Raw genomic sequence first — 19399 nt, 5'->3', positions numbered from 1 at the left:
ACCTTACCCTATTTGTCTCACTTAGTACAACTAAAAATGCTGAACATTTTGTTATAAAACAAACACAAGGACATTCTGAAAGGTAGGCAGGAGCAGGAAGGCTGGCTAGGGACCTCAGCATACAATAATTGACATGTTAGTGAATTTCTGGGTTTTCCTTTTGCTCCATGTATCTCATTGCTAGAAAAACTGGCATCTAGAATGGATGCAGACAAAAAAAGGACTAGGAAGGGGGCAGTCTAGCAATGTAGACCTATTTTTTCTGTCCTGGGTCTTTATAGTTTATATATATTTTTAATCTGGAAACATCTCAGACTTCTCTAAAAGTTGCAATTACAGAACAAAGAATATCCCCCGCCCCCCACAATCCCAAACCATTTGAGAGTAAGTTGCAGACCTGATGTCCTGATATCTCTAACATTTGAGTGGGTCTTTCCTATAAATAAGAGCACTCTACTACAAGATCACAATACAACCTGGTAAAAATCAGGAAATGAACTTGAATACATTGCTGCCAACTAATCCTCTGACCCCATTCAAGTTTTTCAGTTGTCCCATAATGTCCTCAATAACAAAGAGATCCAGCATCACACTTTGCATTTAGCTATTGTGTCCTTTTATCTTCTTCATTCAGGAACATTCTTCCTTGATTGTCATGACCACAACACTTTGAAGAATACAGGCCAATTATTTTGTAGAATGGCTGTTGATTTGGGTTTGTTATGATTATCTTTATGTTATGAACCTTTGGCTGTGTGGAAACCAGCCTTCAAATTGGCCCCACCTCCTTTATTCCCACTCTAATACAGTCTTCTTGCACATGGTACCAGAATTGATCTTTGTGACCAAGAGCATAGAGCAGAAGTGTTTAAGTTATAAAGTGATCTCTTGGATCACTTGCTCTATAGGAAACAAGTTTCCATGTTGTGTTCAGCACTGTAGATAGGACCACCTGGAAAGGAACTGAAACAGCCAATAGCCAGTGAGAAACTGAGGTCTATCAAGTATGTTGGGTGAGTTTGGAAGTGGATTCTGTAGCCCCACTTAAACCTTCCTATGGTGACTGTCACCCTGACTGACTCCTTTGACCTAGTGAGAGACCTTAAACCAAAATCACCAAATTAAGTCACTTCAGATCCTTGATACCCGGAAACTGTGACATAATTGTTGGCTTAAGATACAAAATGAGGGGCGCCTGGGTGGCTCAGTGGGTTAAAGCCTCTGCCTTCGGCTCAGGTCATGATCCCAGGGTCCTGGGATCGAGCCCCGCATCAGGCTTTCTGCTCAGCAGGTAACCTGCTTCCCTTCCTCTCTCTCTGGCTGCCTCTCTGCCTATCTGTGATCTCTGTCTGTCAAATAAACAAATTAAAAAAAAAAATTATTTAAAAGATACAAAATGAAGGGCACCTGGGTGGCTCAGTGGATTAAGCTGCTGCCTTTGGCTCAGGTCATGATCTCAGGGTCCTGGGATCGAGTCCCGCATCGGGCTCTCTGCTCAGCGGTGAGCCTCCTTCCCTCTCTCTCTGTCTGCCTGCCTCTCTGTCAACTTGTGATCTCTCTCTGTCAAATAAATAAATAAAATCTTTAAAAAAAAAAAAAGATACAAAATGAATCCAGACAGGAATATCACAGAAGTGATGGTGGGTTCTTTTCATTGCCTTCTATCAAATAGCACACAATTTCAATTTTTCCCATTACTAATGATCTTTATTTAGATCCCTTGCTTAAAAGTGTTATCTTCTGGGCTTTTCCCTGGTGAAGTTCCTCTTTTTTCTCTCCTAATCATTTTTTAATTTTTAATTTTTTAAATTAAAGTATAGTTGACACATAGTATTCCATTAGTTTCAGATATACAGCATAGTGATTTGACAACTCTATACTTCATGCTCTGCTCACCACAAGTGTAGTTGCCATCTGTCACCATACAGTGCTATTATAATACTATTTAAATTCCCTACATTTTACCCTTCATTCTTATGACTTACTCATCCCATAACTGGAAGCCTATACCTCTCACTCCCCTTCACCCACTTTCTCATCTTCCTCCCCTCTAACAACCATTATTTTGTTCTCTGTATTTATGGATCTGTTTCTAATGAAGACTGTTTGGGGGCAATAACTACCTCTTCAAACACCATGAAAAAAAACTGTAGCCTCATTCCTGCTGGAAAAATCTGAGTAAAGAGCCTAGACTTCCATCCTTGTCAAGCTGTGACAAGGAGCCCCAGCCATACCTCATGGCTCACCCTCCAAGCCCCCACATCCCACCAAGGTGATATCAAAAAGGCATGCTGGGGAGCCAAGACTATATTGTCTTCTGGGCAGTAAGTATCCCCCACAACCACCTAGTGTCAGCAAAGACCACATCAGGAGCTTAGATATCCACCCTCACAGGTTTCCCCTTTCCTTTTTGTTGACGTGGTTTCAGAGGGGGACCACATGCAAATTCAGGATTTTTTTTTTTTATATTTTATTTATTTGACAGAGAGAAATCACAACTAGGCAGAGAGGCAGGCAGAGAGAGAGAGGAGGAAGCAGGCTCCCTGCAGAGCAGAGAGCCTGATGCGGGGCTCGATCTTGGGACCCTGGGATCATGACCTGAGCAGAAGGCAGAGGCTTTAACCCACTGAGCCACCCTGGCACCCCCAGATTCAGGATTTTTACTACCTTCTAGCAGTAACAAGTCCACCCACCCACAGAGTTGGTGGAGGACACATGGGAACAGTAACAAGGTACCTGTATTCTTCCTTACTGTGGTGGTATCAACAGAGTCCTGGTGGGGTCCCTGAACTCCCATCCTAACAGTAACAAGGACACCAGTCCTCCCCAGGTATCAACAGAGGCACAGTAGAGAAATTGGACTTCCACCTTCACCTGGCAATAAGAGGTAGCCTCCCCATTTATTAGCTGGAACTAAAGTCACAGGAAGTGTGAGAAGAAGCCTACTAAAACACAAGAGCAGATCTCAATGAAAAAAAATCACTTCTTATCTCAAAAATCAGGAATATCTCAACCTTAATGAGAAAAGACAACCAGAAGATGCCAACACAGAGGTGAACTAGAGACTATCTCACAAGGATTTTAGATCCGTTATCATATACATGCTTCAAGGAGTTCTGACCATGTTTGAAACAAGGACAAAGCTAGAAAATCTCATCAAAGAAATAAAAGATGTAAAGAAGAACCAAGTGAAAATTTTGGAAGCAACCAAGATGTTCTTCAGTAGGTAAATAGATAAGCAAATTGTGGTATATCTGTACAATAGAATATTATTCATTGATTAAAAAAAAATGAGCTATCAAGTCACAAAAAGACATGAAGGAAACTTGAAAGCAAATTACTAGGTGAGAAAAGCTAACCAAAAAGGTTACATACTCCATGATTCCAACTATTTGACCTTCTGGAAAAGATAAAACATAGAGACATTAGAAAGATCACTGATTGCCAGGAATTTGAAGGAAGAAAGGGTGGGAAGGGTGAATGTAGCACAGGTTTTTTTAGGGAAGTGAAGCTATTCTGTATGATACAGTGGTGGTAGATACATGTCACTAAGCATTTGTCAAAACCTGTAGAATCAACAACGCAAAGAGTAAACCCTAATATAAACTCTGGACTTTATTTAATGTGTCAATATTCATAAATAAGATGGGAAACTTTGTCATATGGGGAGGAGTATGCGGGAACTCTCTGTGTTTCCTGATTAACTTTTCTATAAGCCTAAAACTACTCTAAAAGAAAAATGTGTAAGGGCACCTTGATGGCTCGTGCAGTTAAGCATCTGCCTTCAGCTCAGGTCATGATCCTGGGGACCTGGGATCAAGCCACGCATCTGCTCCCTGCTCAGACTGGAGTCTGCTTCTCTTCCCCCACCCCCTCCCCCTGCATATGTGTGTGTGCGTGTCTCTCTCTCTCTCTCTCTCAAATAATTAAATAAAGCTTCAAAAAAAAATAGTCTATTAAAAATGCACGGGAGAAAATATTTCTAAATCATATATCTGATAAGGGATTAATATTGAGAATATATAAAGAACTTTACAACTCAATAATCAAAAAACAAAACAACCCAATTCAAAAGTGGGCAAAGGACTTGAATATACAAATGACAAGTAAGCATATGAAAAGATGGTCAACATTATGATCCATTGAGAAAATGCAAGTCAAAACCACAGTGTGGTATCACTTCATACCTTTTAGGATTGCTGTTATCAAAACAAAATAACAAGTGCAGGTGACGTTGTGGAACAGCTGGAGCCCTTGTGCATTGTTAGTGGTAATATAAAATGGTGCAGCCATGGTGGAAAAAGTTTAGCAGTTCCTGTAAAAGTTAAATATAGAATAACCACATGATCCAGCTATTTCACGCCTAGATATAGCCCCAAAAGATTAAAAATAGGAATTCAGATACTTGTACACTGACGTTCATAGCAGCATGATTTTCAATGGCCAAAAGGTGGAAGCAACCTAGCTGTCTGTCAATAGATGCATAGCAAGGTGTGGTGAGTACATACAATGGAATATTATTCAGCCTTTAAAAAGACTGAAATTCTGATGCAATATTGCAACATGGGTGAGACTTGAAAATATTATGCTAAATGAAATAAGCCAGGCACAGAGGGGCAAGTATGTGATTCCACTTATATGAAGTACCTAGAATAGGCAAATTAGAAAAATAGAGTTTTTGTTTAGTGGGTACAGATTTTGGGATAATTAAAAAAAATTCTGGAAATGGATGTGGGATGGTTCCAAAACATTGTGGATGTACTTACTGCCACCAAATCTCACACTTAGGAATGGTTAAAATGGTAAGTTTTATGTATGTTTTACCACAATGAAAATTTAAAAAAATATAGTAACTGAAATTAAAAACTCAGTGCTCTCAAACAGGATGGAAAGGAGATAGGAATGAATTGGTGAACATGAGAATAGAAAATGGAAATAATCTGAACAGAGAGAAAATGGATTGAAAAAGTGTGAAGAGATGCTTAGGGACAGGTGGGACTATAACAAAAGGACTAATATTTAGATCACTGGAGTCCCAGAAAGTAAGTTAAGAGAGGATCAGATTGAAAAAATATTCAGAGCATTAATGGAATGGAATACTGCTTGGCATACAGTATATTCTAACATAATAGTTGAACTGAATTTTCAGAAACAAAATTAGGACACAGAAAAGAGAATGAAAACGAAATCAACAGGTGAAAAAAACAGAAGAAAATAAAGTGGGAAGGCTAAATATTCTCCAAATTTGGCAAAAGACTTAATATGGATTAAAGAAGGTAAGGGAACACCTACCAGGAATCTCTCAAAGAAACCCATGCCAAGACACCTTGTATTCAAACTTGTGAGAACTAAAGACAAAAAAAAGTAATCCTGAAAATAACAGTTTATTACTTATATAGATGAGCACCAATTCAAATAACAGCAGATCTGAAAACATGGAGGTTGGAAAGAGGTGAAACATTTTATACAGTATTCTGTATTCAGTGAAAGTATCCTTCAGAAATTAATGGAAAATCAAGGCATTCTCAGATGAAGAAAACTAAGGTAATTGGTTGCCAGCAGAACTATCCTACAAGAATAGCTAAAGCAATTTCTCACTAGAAAGGAAGTGATAAAAGAATCTTGGAAGAATAGGAAAGAAAGACAAGGATATGGCTAAATGCAATACAGTTTCTTTTTTTGTTGTTTTCTAAATTGTGTTTGTCAAATGTAATTCTCAATGGATGTAGATGAAATATTTAAGATAATTTTATTAGTAGAGGAGGGTAAAGGGATATAAGGGGTATAAAGGGAAGTAAGTTTTCTGCACTTGAACTGGTAAAATGTATGCTGTGCTAAGTTACAAATAAATTACACTTTGAGCAACCACTAAAAAGCTGTGCAAAGAGATTTCTCAAAAACACTATAAGTAATTCAAAATGGAATTTCAAAAAAAGTTCAACTAACCCACAGGAAGGCAGGAAAAATAAAACAAAAAGCAAAACAAACGACCAAAAAGAAGTCACACATGAATGTTTTTTTAAATTGAAGTATAGTCGACTCACACTTGAATCTTAATATAACAGTCTAAGTATACCAATTAAAAGACAGAAACTAGTAGACTGGATTAAAAAAAAAACCTGATCTAGCCTTATGCTATCTGTAAGAAATTAACTTCAAATAACTATATACATGTAGGTTGAAAGCTTGAAAGGCATACAAACTGGAGATGAAGAAATAAAACTGTTGTCCCTGATTGTAGATGATGTGACCCTCTACCTAGAAAATCTCATAAAATCTGCAGTACAAAACGAGAACTAGCAAATGAGTTCTTTAAGGTCACAATACATGTTCATTTTCTTTATATTAGCAATTAACATGTGGAAATCAGAAAATATCGTTTACAATTACATAGAAAATGGAATCCTTAGATATTTGAAGTATGAACTTATAATCTGAAAACTACAAAATGCTAATGAAAAATCAAAGAAGGTCTAAACAAATGGAGCGACATCATGTTTATGGATTGGAAGCCTCAACAAGTAAAGATGTCAGTTCTCTCCAAATCAGTATACATTTAATGCAGTTCTCATCAAAACCCCAGCAAAAACAATTTTGAAAAGAATAATAAAGTGGGAAGAGTCATTATCTTTGGTTTCAAAGCTTATTATATAACCACAGTAGTTAAGACTGGTATCACTAAAGAGATAGAGACAGATCAGTGATACAGAATAGAGAATCCAGAAATACCCTTACACAAGTAAAACCAAAAGACTTTTGATAGAAGTTTAATGCAGGAAAGATAGTCTTTCCAACAAATGGGGCTGAAACAATTGAAAATGAATCTAGACCTAAACCTCACACCTTAGCTCAAAAAATTAGTCCAAATGGATCATAAATTTAAATGTAAAACATAAAACTGGAAATTTTTTAGGGTAATATAGAAAATCTTCAGGACCTTGGGCTTGGTGAAGAGTTCTTAGGTGTAACACCAAAAGCATGATTGATAAAAGAAAAATTGATAATTTGGACTTCATCAAAATTTAAATCTTTTGCTTTGAAAAATCCATCTAACAGGATGACAAAACAAGCTACAAACCATATTTCTTCCAGAAGAATCATATGTAAGATACATGAAGAATTCTTAAAAATCAGCACTAAAAAGGAACAATCCAATTAGAAAATGAGCAAAAGATGTGAAGAGATATTTCATAGAAAGATATATGTTGATAAGCACATAAAAAGAAGTTCATCCTTTCTAAACATCAGTGAAATGCAGATTTAGACCAAGATGAAACAACAATGCACGCCTATAAGAACAATTAGGATTGAAAATAGTGACAATACCCAGTGCTGGCAAGGATGAGGCGATCACATACATTCCTGGTAGGAATGGGAAATGGTACAACTACTCTGGAAAATAGTTTTTTTGTTCCTTATAAACTAAAGATATATTTATCATACAGCCCAGCAATTGCACTCCCAGGTATACCAGAGAAATGAAAACTTATGCCCTCTCAAATATCTGTATGTGATTGTTCATAGCAGCTTTATTTGTCATAAAGACTGGAAATAACTACAATTTCCCTTAATCAGTAATGACTAAACAAACTGTTAATCCATACCATGGAATATTAGCAACAAAAAAGAATGAACAATGCATTCATGTAACTTGGATAGATCTCAACGACATTGTGCTCAGTGAAAAAGACAGTTTCAAAAGATCACATACTATGATCTTTATCACGTGATTTTACTTATATAACATTCCTGAAAAGACAAAATTATAGAGATTAGTGGCTGCTAAGAGTTAAGGATGGGGAGGGGAGAAGATGTGACTATAAAGGGGTAACAGGAGTGCAATCTTTGTGTTAATGGAATAATTCTATATCTTACTGAGATGCTGACTCTACATGGGATCACATTGTACCAATGTCAAATCTCTTGAGTTTGATATTGTATTATAATTATTTAAGATAGAACTATTGGGGAAAGTGGGTTAAGGGCCCAAGAAATCCTTTTGTACACTTAGTAACTTCCTGTGACTCCTTTGCTTATTTCAAAATAAAAAGGTTTTTTTTCAAAGCTACTTTTTGAGTACCTGTCATCTTCCAGAAATTTTACTTGAACTTTTATACTTGTTATACTTGACTACAACCCTGAAATTGTAGGTATTCTCTCCATTTAGCAGATGAAAGTCCAGAGGCTTCCATTTATTTTTTCTGAAGTCAGATGCATCTCTTAGGATCAAGAAAATATGGTAAATTGTCAGGATTAAGTAACTGATTAAAGAACTAGAATAGGACTTGAACTGGTCTGCCTAATTCCAAAGCCTACATCCTTTCTACCACTTGAAACTGCCTCTTCTAAAGTAGTTGTGTCTTGGAATTTAGTAAAAGTGTATGGCTTGATGTTAGAGGTGAGGAGAGTGAGTGTTTAATTTATAATTTATTAGTTTTATTTTATTTAAAAAATTTGAGATTATATGTTAGATATATAGTAAATGATAAAGAAGTTAGAGGTGTGTTAATACTGAAGTTAGAGACAATCCTTTTAAAGTTGCTTAGAATTTAGGGGAAGGGACAGGGAAGTAAACAATAATATATGTTATCAGATACCAAGATTAAATTGTGTAAGAAGCTTTATGGTGGCACAGAGAGGAAAAGCATTTAACCTCTCCTGGTGCAGTGGAAAGTTAGCAAACATTTTTAGTGTGTCCTTATTGCTCAGAAATATAGCACTGTAGAAGCCATGAACAAAGATAAAAAGACATATAGATAGATAAATTGAAGTTTATGTGTGTTTATCCCACATCCTATAGTTTTAAAAAAGATACAAGTAATAAAAATAACTTAAGTAATAAGAATAGGGGAAAATAAACTTAATGAAAGCATGGGACAAGAATAGCAGACAGGAGATCATTGCACACAGGTTCTGTGCTAGTTGCTAGAGGTGGGTTGCAGGTAGGCTTTAAAATTTCTTGAGGCCAGGGCTAAAAAGGAAACTTTATTTAAATAATTCACCATATGTCCTGACATATAATCATTTTCAATGGGTCTAATATATTTTTTTCCTTTAAAGGCATTTGGATACCTCCGTGATAGAAAAGGCCCTTTTCTTCATCCGTTGTTTTGATAGTGGGCTGGGAAGGAAAGCTGTGGTCCTCCACATTAGTCAGCAAATACTTGATTGATTTGGGATTTAGCTTAGTCAAGTAAGTTATTGATATGTTGTTCAAAAGAACTTTTTTTTTGAGTTAACATATTTTGGTAACAAAAATGAGAAATTTAATTCTGAAGAATATCTAATTGGTATTAAAATTAAGTAATTTCAAGACTGGTTTCTTTTGTGTAGATATAAATATTTGGCCATTTTTCTAATAGTTTTGGCTAAAAAGAAATAGTAATTAAGTTTATTAATCATAAATTATTTTGGAAGATGTAGCTATAAACCTTAAAATTTTCATTTAATATGTTTTTTCAGATGGCTATTACATTCACATGGTACAAAATTCAGAAAGTGAAAAATATATATAGTTAGGTCTCCTTGCAGGGACGCAAACCTCTTTTCCTGATTCTAGTCGCCTGCTTGTTCTCCTCAGAAGGAAGCAAAGGAAATATTTTAATATGTTTATTTTCTTTCTAATTATAACAGATTGAAGATCTCAAACAGACAAATCATGGCTTGGAAGAATATGTTAGGAAACTCTTGGATAGTAAGGAGGTGGTAAGCAGTCAAGTAGATGATTTAACCAGCCACAATGAGCATCTTTGTAAAGAATTGATTAAAATTGACCAACTAGCAGAGCAACTAGAAAAAGAAAAAAATTTTGTGGTGGATACCGCTGACAAAGAACTTGAAGAAGCAAAGGTATTACATTTACCACAATAGGATTTTTTATTGAGTTTTAACTGATATATAGTATTGCATTAGCTCAAGTTGTACAAAATAATGATTCAGTATTTCTGTATATTGTGAAATGATCAGTGCAGTAATTCTAGTTAGGATTTTATTTCTACTTTAGGATCAGGATTTTAATTCTACTCTAAACATCATGCAATTATTGAATGCAATGGAAAGAGTGACATTCACATTTATATCATTTGACAGTTTTTTAGATTTGACATTACATTTAAATATCTAGGGATTAAATTCTGTTACACATTTTATTTCTTTTAAAAAGTTTTGCTCAAAAAATTTCTGAAGTAATATGTAGTCATGATAAAAACTGGCAGGCAATAGGAATGTTCTGTATGGGCCATATATATATATACACGATGGAAGATTGCTCAACCATCAAACAGGGTGAAATCTTGGCCATTTGCAACAACATGGATGGAACTAGAGGGTATTATGCTAAGCAAATTAAGTCAGAGGAAAACAAATATCTTATGATTTCATTTATATGTGGAATTTAGGAAATAAAACAGATGAACTTATGGGAAGGGGGGAAAAAGAGGGGGAAGTACACCATAAGAGATTCTTAATGATAGAGAACAAACAGGGTTGATGGAGGGAGGTGGGCAGGGGATGGGCTAAATGGGTGATGGGGTTTAAGGAGGGAACTTGTTACGATGAGCACTGGGTATTATATGTAAGTGATGAATCATTCTACTCCTGAAATCAGTATCACACTGTATGTTAACTAACTAGAATTTAAATAAAATTTTTGAAGAAAAGCAGGAATGTTCTGTATATAGGACATTTCTCTTCCTTTCTAATTCTCTCTTCTGTAGAAATATCTGCCAACAAATAGATGATATATGTATTTCCATCCTTTTTTTCTGTTTTCACACCCACAATTTATTTCACACTTATAAAAGGTTTTTTAATCAAAGTTCTAAATTTCTGTATAGTAAAATTTGTCAATCTTTACTGACTTCTGAGTTTTGATTATTTTATCTTTTCGAGGTTCTCCCCCTTTTTAAAAATTTGAATAACTTTATTTTTAGAGCAGTTTTGGGTTTATAGCAAAATTAAGCAGAATGTATAGAGATTTCCCATATACCCCTGGCTCTACATATGGACAGCCTCCCTGTTAGCAACGTCCCCCACCCAAGTGATACTTTTGCTAAAATTGATGAACCTACATTGACTCATAGTTTACATTAGGGTTCACACTTGGTGTTATATGTTCCAAGAGTTTGAACAAATGTAGAATGAAATGTGTGTACCATTATAGTATCATGCAGAATAATTTCACTGCCCTAAAAATCCTCTGTTCTCCACCTAGTTTTGATTCTTATTTAGGAAGATCTTCTCACTTCAAGAACTCAGAATATTTTCTACATTTTTAATACTTTTTAATATTTTTGTAAGTTTTAATCCTGGAATTTCTTTTTGTTCTAGTATGAGGTACGGTTGGATAGTCCTTTCTTTAGTCACTGATTTGAAATGCCATTTTAATAATTACTAAATTCTCATATGTGCTTGATATGTTTCTGGATTGTTTGATTTCATGGACTTATGTGCTATTATCTGTGCCACCATCACATTATTTTAGTTAATGTAGCTTTATGATATTTTGACAAACATTTTACTTCATGATTGAGTTTTTAGTACTGTGCCATGAAATTTAGAAACGAGGAACATTAAGAAACTTCACATATTATAAACTTTGATTTATTTTTTTAAATTTTTTTATTTATTTGTTATTTTTTTATAAACATATAATGTATTTTTATCCCCAGGGGTACAGGTCTGTGAATCGCCAGGTATAAACTTTGATTTATATTATAACTAAGCTATACTTGAAACTATGAGATAAAAATGTTTGACATCTGAGGCCAGTACGGTGTAGGGTAATTTGTTTTCTAGGAATAGAAAATAAAATAGTAAATACTCAAAATATTTTAATGTAAAAAATGTTGGAAGTTATAACTTCACATTATTATAATTTTTATTGCCTAACAGCTTATAAGCAAGATCCAATGTATTTCAAAGCCAGAATGAACCTATTGAATTTTTTTTCTTCTTTCAAAGATTTTATTTATTTATATGACGGATCACAAGTAGGCAGAGAGGCAGGCAGAGAGAGAGGAGGAAGGAGGCTCCCTGCCCAATGCGGGACTCGATCCCAGGACGCTGGGATCATGACCTGAGCCGAAGGCAGAGGTTTTAACCCACTGAGCCACTCAGGCGGAACCTATTGAATTTTTTAAAAAGATTTTATTTATTTATCTGCCAGAGAGAGAGTGGGGGAGAGAGAGTGAGAGTACAAGCAGGGGAAGAGGCATGAAGAGGGAGAAGCAGGCTCCCTGCTGAGCAAGGAGCCTGATACAGGACTCGATCGCAGAACCCTGGCATCATGACCTGAGCCGAAGGCAGATGATTCCTACTAAAGTATTTGAAGGACATTTAAAGGTAGCTTGAATATTTTAAACATTTTTCAATAAATTCTTTTTGTTTATACTGTTTCTTTTAAGAATAGTTATCCTTCATTAACAATTTAGTGTCAAATTAAGTTCAGTCTTAATAATAAAAATTATCGAGATGTTAAGGTGGCTCAGTTGGTTAAGTGTCTGCCTTCAGCTCAGGTTTATCCCAGGGCCCTGTGATTGAGTCCCCATTGGGCTCCGTGATTGAGTCCCCATTGGGCTCCTTCCTTGGAGGGGAGCCTACTCCTCCCTCTGCATGCCACTCCTCCTGCTTGTGCCCTTTCTCTCTCTCTGACAAATAAATAAATAAAATCTTTAAAAAATAATAAAGATTATCAAGTTAAAGAATATTGGGTTAATATTTTATTTTCTTTCTTTTCTTCCTCAAATTAAAAATTATATTGCTTCCCAGTCTAGGAGGCCTAGTTGGCCAAATTCCCCTGAAGAGAGTACCCAGTTTCAAAGTCATCAATTTTAAAGGATTGTTAAAATCTGTGTTAGAGAGTGAGTACTCTGTCAGGGTGAATCCTCTGCTATCAAAAAGAGAATTTAAGGAATGGGAAAGATTTAAAATAAAAGAGCTAGGATTTACCTAAAACTGAAAATGTTAAACCTGTAGATGGAAATTCTGCCTAGCTTCAAAAAGAGCATTTCTAGGAAATGGACATTCACATATGATGTGGAATGTTTGGTATATCTGAGAATTGGAAAGCTTGAGTAGAGACAGCATTGTTGATGCAGGAAAGACATTGAATAGTAAATAAAGAGGGGATAAAATGGGTTGTTTAAATGTACTGAAATGAAATCACTTACTGAGGTAAGTGAATGTTATAGGTAGAATGGGGAGTAGAACGTACATGACCAGTGTTGGGGATATGAACACCAGTGCATGTTGTCATCATCCTTATGTCATTGGGTATGTAGTTTTGGTATGCAATTACTGGGGAAAGATTCCTTGTCTGATTTGTGGGATGAAGCTTGAAACAGAATTTCTGATTTGAGAGTTGAGAAAGAATATTTGTATTCCTGTACTCTTTGGGCTTATGCTCTAGAGAGGTAAGAGTTTGAGGTTAAGTCAGTTTGGAATTGAGGTGGATAATATTAAATGTATTTATTTGCAAGAGTTTACTTTTAGTCATATTTTTAAAGGTCAAGAGAATGACTTCTTCCATCATTTATTACATTAAAATTTTTTTAATATTTACTATTTTATTTTCTATTTCTGTGTAACAAGTTACTCCTAGACGTTAGTGGCCTCAAATGACAAACATTTGTTTCTCATAGTTTCAGGTATAGCTTAGTTAGCTGGGTAGTTTTGGTTTACCGTTTCTCAGGAAATTGTAATCAAATGGTAGCCAGTCTGTAGTCATGGCTTGATGGGTACTGGAGGGTTTGCTTTAGATAACGTACTCAGATGACTGTTGGCTTTTGGTGGGAAGCTTCAGTTCCTTGACAGGTGCACCTCCCTTAAGATTGTTTGATAGTTTTATATCTACTTGCTTCCCCTGAGCCAGTCATCCAAGAGAGGCAGAAAGGAGGAATCTGCAATGCCTGTTATGATTGTCTCAAAAGTTACAAACCATTATATCCTGTTCACTAGAAGTGAGTTACTAAGTATATGTCACACTTAAGGGGAAGGGAATTAAGCTCCATCATTTGAAGTAAGGAATATCAAAATTTATGGATGTATTTTAAAACCACCAGAATTATATGCCTCCTTTTATCTTCTCATTTTGAGGGGTATTTTTAATCATTCATATTTTAATAATACAGTGTTTCTCAGCTGATTGAACATAAATTTTTGAAGTAAGCAGAATTGCGAATTTACTATTACTAGTTTCTTCATACAATTTGTATTTTAATTAACATAAGGGCTATTCTTGGACTGGATCTTCGATAGCTCTTGTCATTGTTACATTGGTATGTGTTTCATCAATCAAAAATATTTCAGAATTTCCCATTGAAAGATAAAGTGTAAAGGCTATTTAAGTTCTTGCTCCCCTCATGCTGATTCCTCCTCTTCCTTCCCTGCTTTATTTTACTCCGTAGTACTTTCCAACTACTTTTCCCTATGCACACTCTACTCCAACCACACTAGCTCCTTACTATTCCTTAGAATTTAGCTGACATTCTTTTACCTTAGGGCATTTGCTTTTATTGTATCTTCTGCCTGGAATGTTCTTTCAGATTTTTATATAGTTTATCCCCTTTCTCTCTCTCTCTCTTTTTTAAAAATATAATAATCTTTGTGTTTTTTTTTAATTTCTTTTCAGCGTACCAGAATTCATTGTTTATGTACCACACCCAGTGTTCCATGCAATACGTCCCCTCCATAATACCCACCACCAGGCTCACCCAGCCTCTCACCCCCAGCCCCTTCAAAAACCTTAGATTGTTTTTCAAAGTCCATAGTCTCTCAGGTTCATCTCCTCTTCCAATTTCCCCCAACTCCTTTCTCCTCTCCATCTCCCCATGTCCTCCATGTCATTTGTTATGCTCCACAAATAAGTGAAACCATATGATAATTGACTCTCTCTGCTTGACTTATTTCACTCAGCATAATCTCTTCCAGTCCCATCCATGTTGCTACAAAAGTTGGGTATTCATCCTTTCTGATGGAGGCATAATACTCCATAGTGTTTATGGACCACATCTTCCTTATCCATTCATCCATTGAAGGGCATCTTGGTTCTTTCTACAGATTGGTGATTGTGGCCATTGCTGCTATGAACATTGGGGTACCGATGGCCCTCCTTTTCACTACATCTGTATCTTTGGGGTAAATACCCAGTAGCGCAATTGCAGGGTCAAAAGGAAGCTCTATTTTTAATTTCGTGAGGAATCTCCACACTGTTTTCCAAAGTGGCTGTACCAACTTGCATTCCCACCAACAGTGTAAGAGGGTTCCCCTTTCTCCACATCCTCTCCAACACACATTATTTACTGTCTTGTTATTTTTGGCCATTCTAACTGGTGTATGGTGGTATCTCATGTGGTTTTGATTTGAATCTCCCTAATGGCTAGTGATGATGAACATTTTTTCATGTGTCTGGTAACCATTTGTATGTCTTCATTGGAGAAGTGTCTGTTCATGTCTTCTTCCCATTTTTTGATATGATTATCTGTTTTGTGTGTGTTGAGTTTGAGGAGTTCTTTATAGATCCTGGATATCAGCCTTTTGTCTGTATTTTCATTTGCGAATATCTTCTCCCATTCCCATGGGTTGCCTCTTTGTTTTGTTGACTGTTTTCCTTTGCTGTGCAGAAGCTTCTGATCTTGGCAGAGTCCCCAAAATGCATTTTCGCTTTTGTTTCCTTTGCCTTTGGAGACATATCTTGAAAGAAGTTGCTGTGGCTGATATCGAAGAGGTTACTATGTTCTCCTTTAGTATTCTGATGGATTCCTGTTTCACATTGAGGTCTTTTATATCCATTTCGAGTTTATCTTTGTGTATGGTATAAGAGAATGATTGAGTTTCATTCTTCTACATATAGCTGTCCTATTTTCCCAGCACCATTTATTGAAGAGACTGTCTTTTTTCCATTGGATATTTTTTCCTGCTTTGTCGAAGATTATTTGACTATAGAGTTGAGGGTCCATAGCTGGGCTCTCTACTCTGTTCCACTGGTCTATGTGTCTGTTTTTGTGCCAGTACCATGCTATCTTGGTGATCACAGCTTTGTAGTAAAGCTTGAAATCAGGCAGTGTGATGCCCCAAGTTTTGTTTTTCTTTTTCAACATTTCCTTAACAATTCTGGGTCTCTTCTGATTCCATATAAATTTTAGGATTGGTTTCTCCAGCTCTTGGAACTATAAACTTCCAAAATTGAACCAGGAAGACCCCCTTTCTCTTTGTTCACAGGTCTCCTTTCAAAGAGGACTTCATTGATAACCCTATTTAAAATTCCAACCTGTTCCTTCATAAACACTCCCAATACCCTTAACTCAGCTTTTTTTTTTTACCCTAATGTACTATATAATTTAAGGTTCACAAAGGCAGGGATCTTTGTTTATTTCTTTTTATCTCAGATGCTTAGAACAGATGTGAATGCTCATTATGTATTTTTTTAATAAGACAGTAACTGTCTATTATATATTTCACCTGTTATCTTTTTTTTTCTCTTTCAGCTAGAATATAAGTTCCATGAGGGCAGAGGTTTTCTTTTTTTTTTCTAATTTAAATTCACTTAATTAACATAGAGTGTATTACTAGTTTCAGAGGTAGAGTTCAGTGACTCAACAGTGTTACATAACCCAGTACTCATTATATCACATTCCTTCGTTAATGTCCATCACCCTGATACTCCTCCCCTTCAGCAACCCTCAGTTTGTTTCATATGGTTAAGAGTCTCTTATGGTTTGTCTCCCTCTCTGATTACATCTTATTTTATTTTTCCCTCACTTCCTCTATGCTCCTCTGTTTTGTTTCTTAAATTCCACACATGAGTGAAATCAAAAGACAACTGTCATTCTCTGATTGACTTATTTCACTTAGCATAGTACCCTCTAGTTCCATCCATGTTGTTGGAAATGGCAAGATTTCAGTTTTTGATGGCTGAGTAATATTCCAGTGTGTATATATACCACATCTTTATCCATTTATCTGTTGATGAACATCTGGGCTCTTTCCATAATTTTCCTATTGTGGACATTGCTTCTGTAAACATTGGGGTGCAGATGGAAGGCAGAGGTTTTTATCTATTTTATTCGCTGCTATTCCCAGCATATAACACAATGTCAGGTGTATAGTAGGTCCTCATTATTCGTTTGTCAGATAAATGAAAAACACTGGGTTAACATCTTTTCATTTGGGCTAGTTATAATTTTGTTTTTCAGAGTAGAATCAGCATTATGTTTTGGGTTTTTAAATTTTTATTTATTTTTTAAATTTCTTTTCAGTGTTCCAGAATTCACAGCATTATGTTTTTTATGTCTGTAATAGTAATACATGTTTATCATAAAAATTTAATTTCATATAGAGGAGTATAATGAAGAAAATCACATCTTACTATAATTAGACATAATCTTATCTTGCTGAGCGTACATATTACTGGTTATGTTCCATCTGTATCTATGATATGTGTGTAAAAATTTCCTTTTTATAACAATATGTCAGATAAAATTTTTGGCAGTGTGAGTTTTTATATCTAATTTAATGTGGGCACCTTTATACATAATTTAATATAGATCCATTTCTTTTTGGCATCTACATAATAGTGTAAGTTAAAGCATTGAAAATTGCCTATCCAAAACTGTATAAGCTTATCCAAACTATACATAAGTTTTGTTTCATACCATTGCCCCTTAGTATTTCATGGATTACAAAAGATATGACTTTCAGAGAAATCTTAAAAAAGAATTTGGGTCTAAATAACAAATGAGGAGCAATAATTCCAGCAAAGTTAAATTTAAAATATAGCAGGAAAGTTTAGAGTAATGAGTGGAAGGTTTATGAATCGAAAAATAAGTTTATTAAACTAATATGCCATTTATAGCATAGATTATATCAAATAAATCTTTGCATGAAAACATAGTCACTGTCTTCTAGAGACATACAATCTAGTCATATACTAACTACATGACTACAGTAGCTATACTATAAGACTGGGCATGTTCAGTGTCCTAAAACTGATACAAAAATATTTTATAGGTTTGATTGAACTAAACTATTAAAAGAGTTCAGAAGAGAAAGCAATCACTCTGACTTTGGTGATTTGGGAATACTTTTATCCTACTCATTCTTTTATCTCTTCCCTATTATCATCTTCAGAATTTTAAATAGTATTGACATTTTGTTGCAGTTTGTAGGGAGTAATTTGGTAAAATATAACCAATTACTGTTTCATAACAAACTTGGGTTAAAGGAAAGGAACTGCTATATTTCATTCTATGTTCTTTTATCATCCAAAGGTAGGTGAACAGAAAGGCTAGATTATCATTTCTTTTGTAAATTATTCACTACATGATTTTATTTTTAAGTGGCTTCCCTTTTTTAGTTTTTAATTTAATTTTATTTTTTCATCATGGTAAGTGTACTATTTAATCTCCATCCCCTCTTTCACCTACCTCATCCACCCCCACTCTGGTAACTATCAGTTTTGTTCTCTATGGTTAAGAGTCTATTTCTTGTTTTTTTTTCTCTCTCTTTTTTTCCACTTAGCTCATTTATTTTGTTTCTTAAATTCCACATATGAGTGAGATCATATGGTATTTGTCTTTCTCTGACTTTTTTTGCTTAGCATTATACTCTATAACTCCATCTGTGTAATTGCAAATTGCAAGACTTCATTCTTTTTTATGGCTGAATACTATTCCGTGTGTGTGTGTGTGTGTGTGTGTGTGTGTGTGTGTATTTATGTATGTATATGTAACCACATCTTTATCCATTCATTTATCAATGGTCACTTGAGCCGTTTCCATAATTCGACTATTATAAATAATACTGCAGTGAACAGACGGGTTCTTATATCCCTTTGAATTAGTGTTTTTATATTTTTTGGGTAAATACCCAGTAGTGTGATTATTAGATCATAAGATAATTCTAATTTTAATTTTTTGGAAACTACCATACTGTTTCTGCAATGTCTTCACCAGTTTGCATTCCCACCAACATAAAGATTCCTTTTGGTCCACATCCTTGCCAGTACCTGTTTCAAGTGGCTTCCTTTTTTGATGTTCTCTTTTTAATCTGTTTAAATATTTTTAATCTAAATAACCTTTTTTTTCTGGCTTATTTTTCAGATTGAACTCATTTGCCAACAAAATAATATAATAGTATTGGAAGATACAATAAAAAGGCTTAGATCTGTAAGTACATTTTTTTATACATTTAAGTTGAGGAGTCATTTTTATTCCGTTAGACTGTGTAAAATGGTACATGTGTTTTAGTTCTGCATTTTGTGAACATTAAAAAATGTCTGCTTTCTAAATTTAGCACTCTGCTTGGTGCACAGGGGCGCTTCTCATCTGTAAGAGCATTGTTGTTCTCGCTCCATTTCATCGTTATGCCTTTCTTTCCCAGAGGTGGAGAGAACTTTGGTTGG

General features: G+C 35.2%; 1 protein-coding gene across 15 annotated transcripts in view; it reads left to right on the top strand.

The window, feature by feature from the left end:
- TSGA10 (testis specific 10) overlaps nucleotides 1-19399 on the top strand; it is a 144622-nt gene that overhangs the window by 14554 nt on the left and 110669 nt on the right. For 9 of the 15 annotated variants that reach the window (XR_006815292.1, XM_045980481.1, XM_045980473.1 and 6 more), the window contains 2 exons: nucleotides 9634-9849; nucleotides 19098-19163. Coding sequence is in view for 8 of the 15 variants with exons in the window: in XM_045980473.1 (XP_045836429.1) it covers nucleotides 9634-9849; nucleotides 19098-19163 (282 nt within the window). In the remaining 7 variants the exon portion in view is untranslated. Of the gene's footprint in view, nucleotides 1-9633; nucleotides 9850-19097; nucleotides 19164-19399 lie in introns of those variants that run through there. The other 6 variants (XM_045980485.1, XM_045980484.1, XM_045980483.1 and 3 more) reach the window with 2 other exon arrangements.

Source organism: Meles meles, chromosome 16 (assembly GCF_922984935.1).
Source record: "Meles meles chromosome 16, mMelMel3.1 paternal haplotype, whole genome shotgun sequence".
In the NCBI taxonomy this organism is placed as follows: domain Eukaryota; kingdom Metazoa; phylum Chordata; class Mammalia; order Carnivora; family Mustelidae; genus Meles; species Meles meles.
The sequence above is the reverse complement of the archived record's forward strand: the minus strand, read 5'-3'. Positions and strand labels throughout refer to the sequence as shown.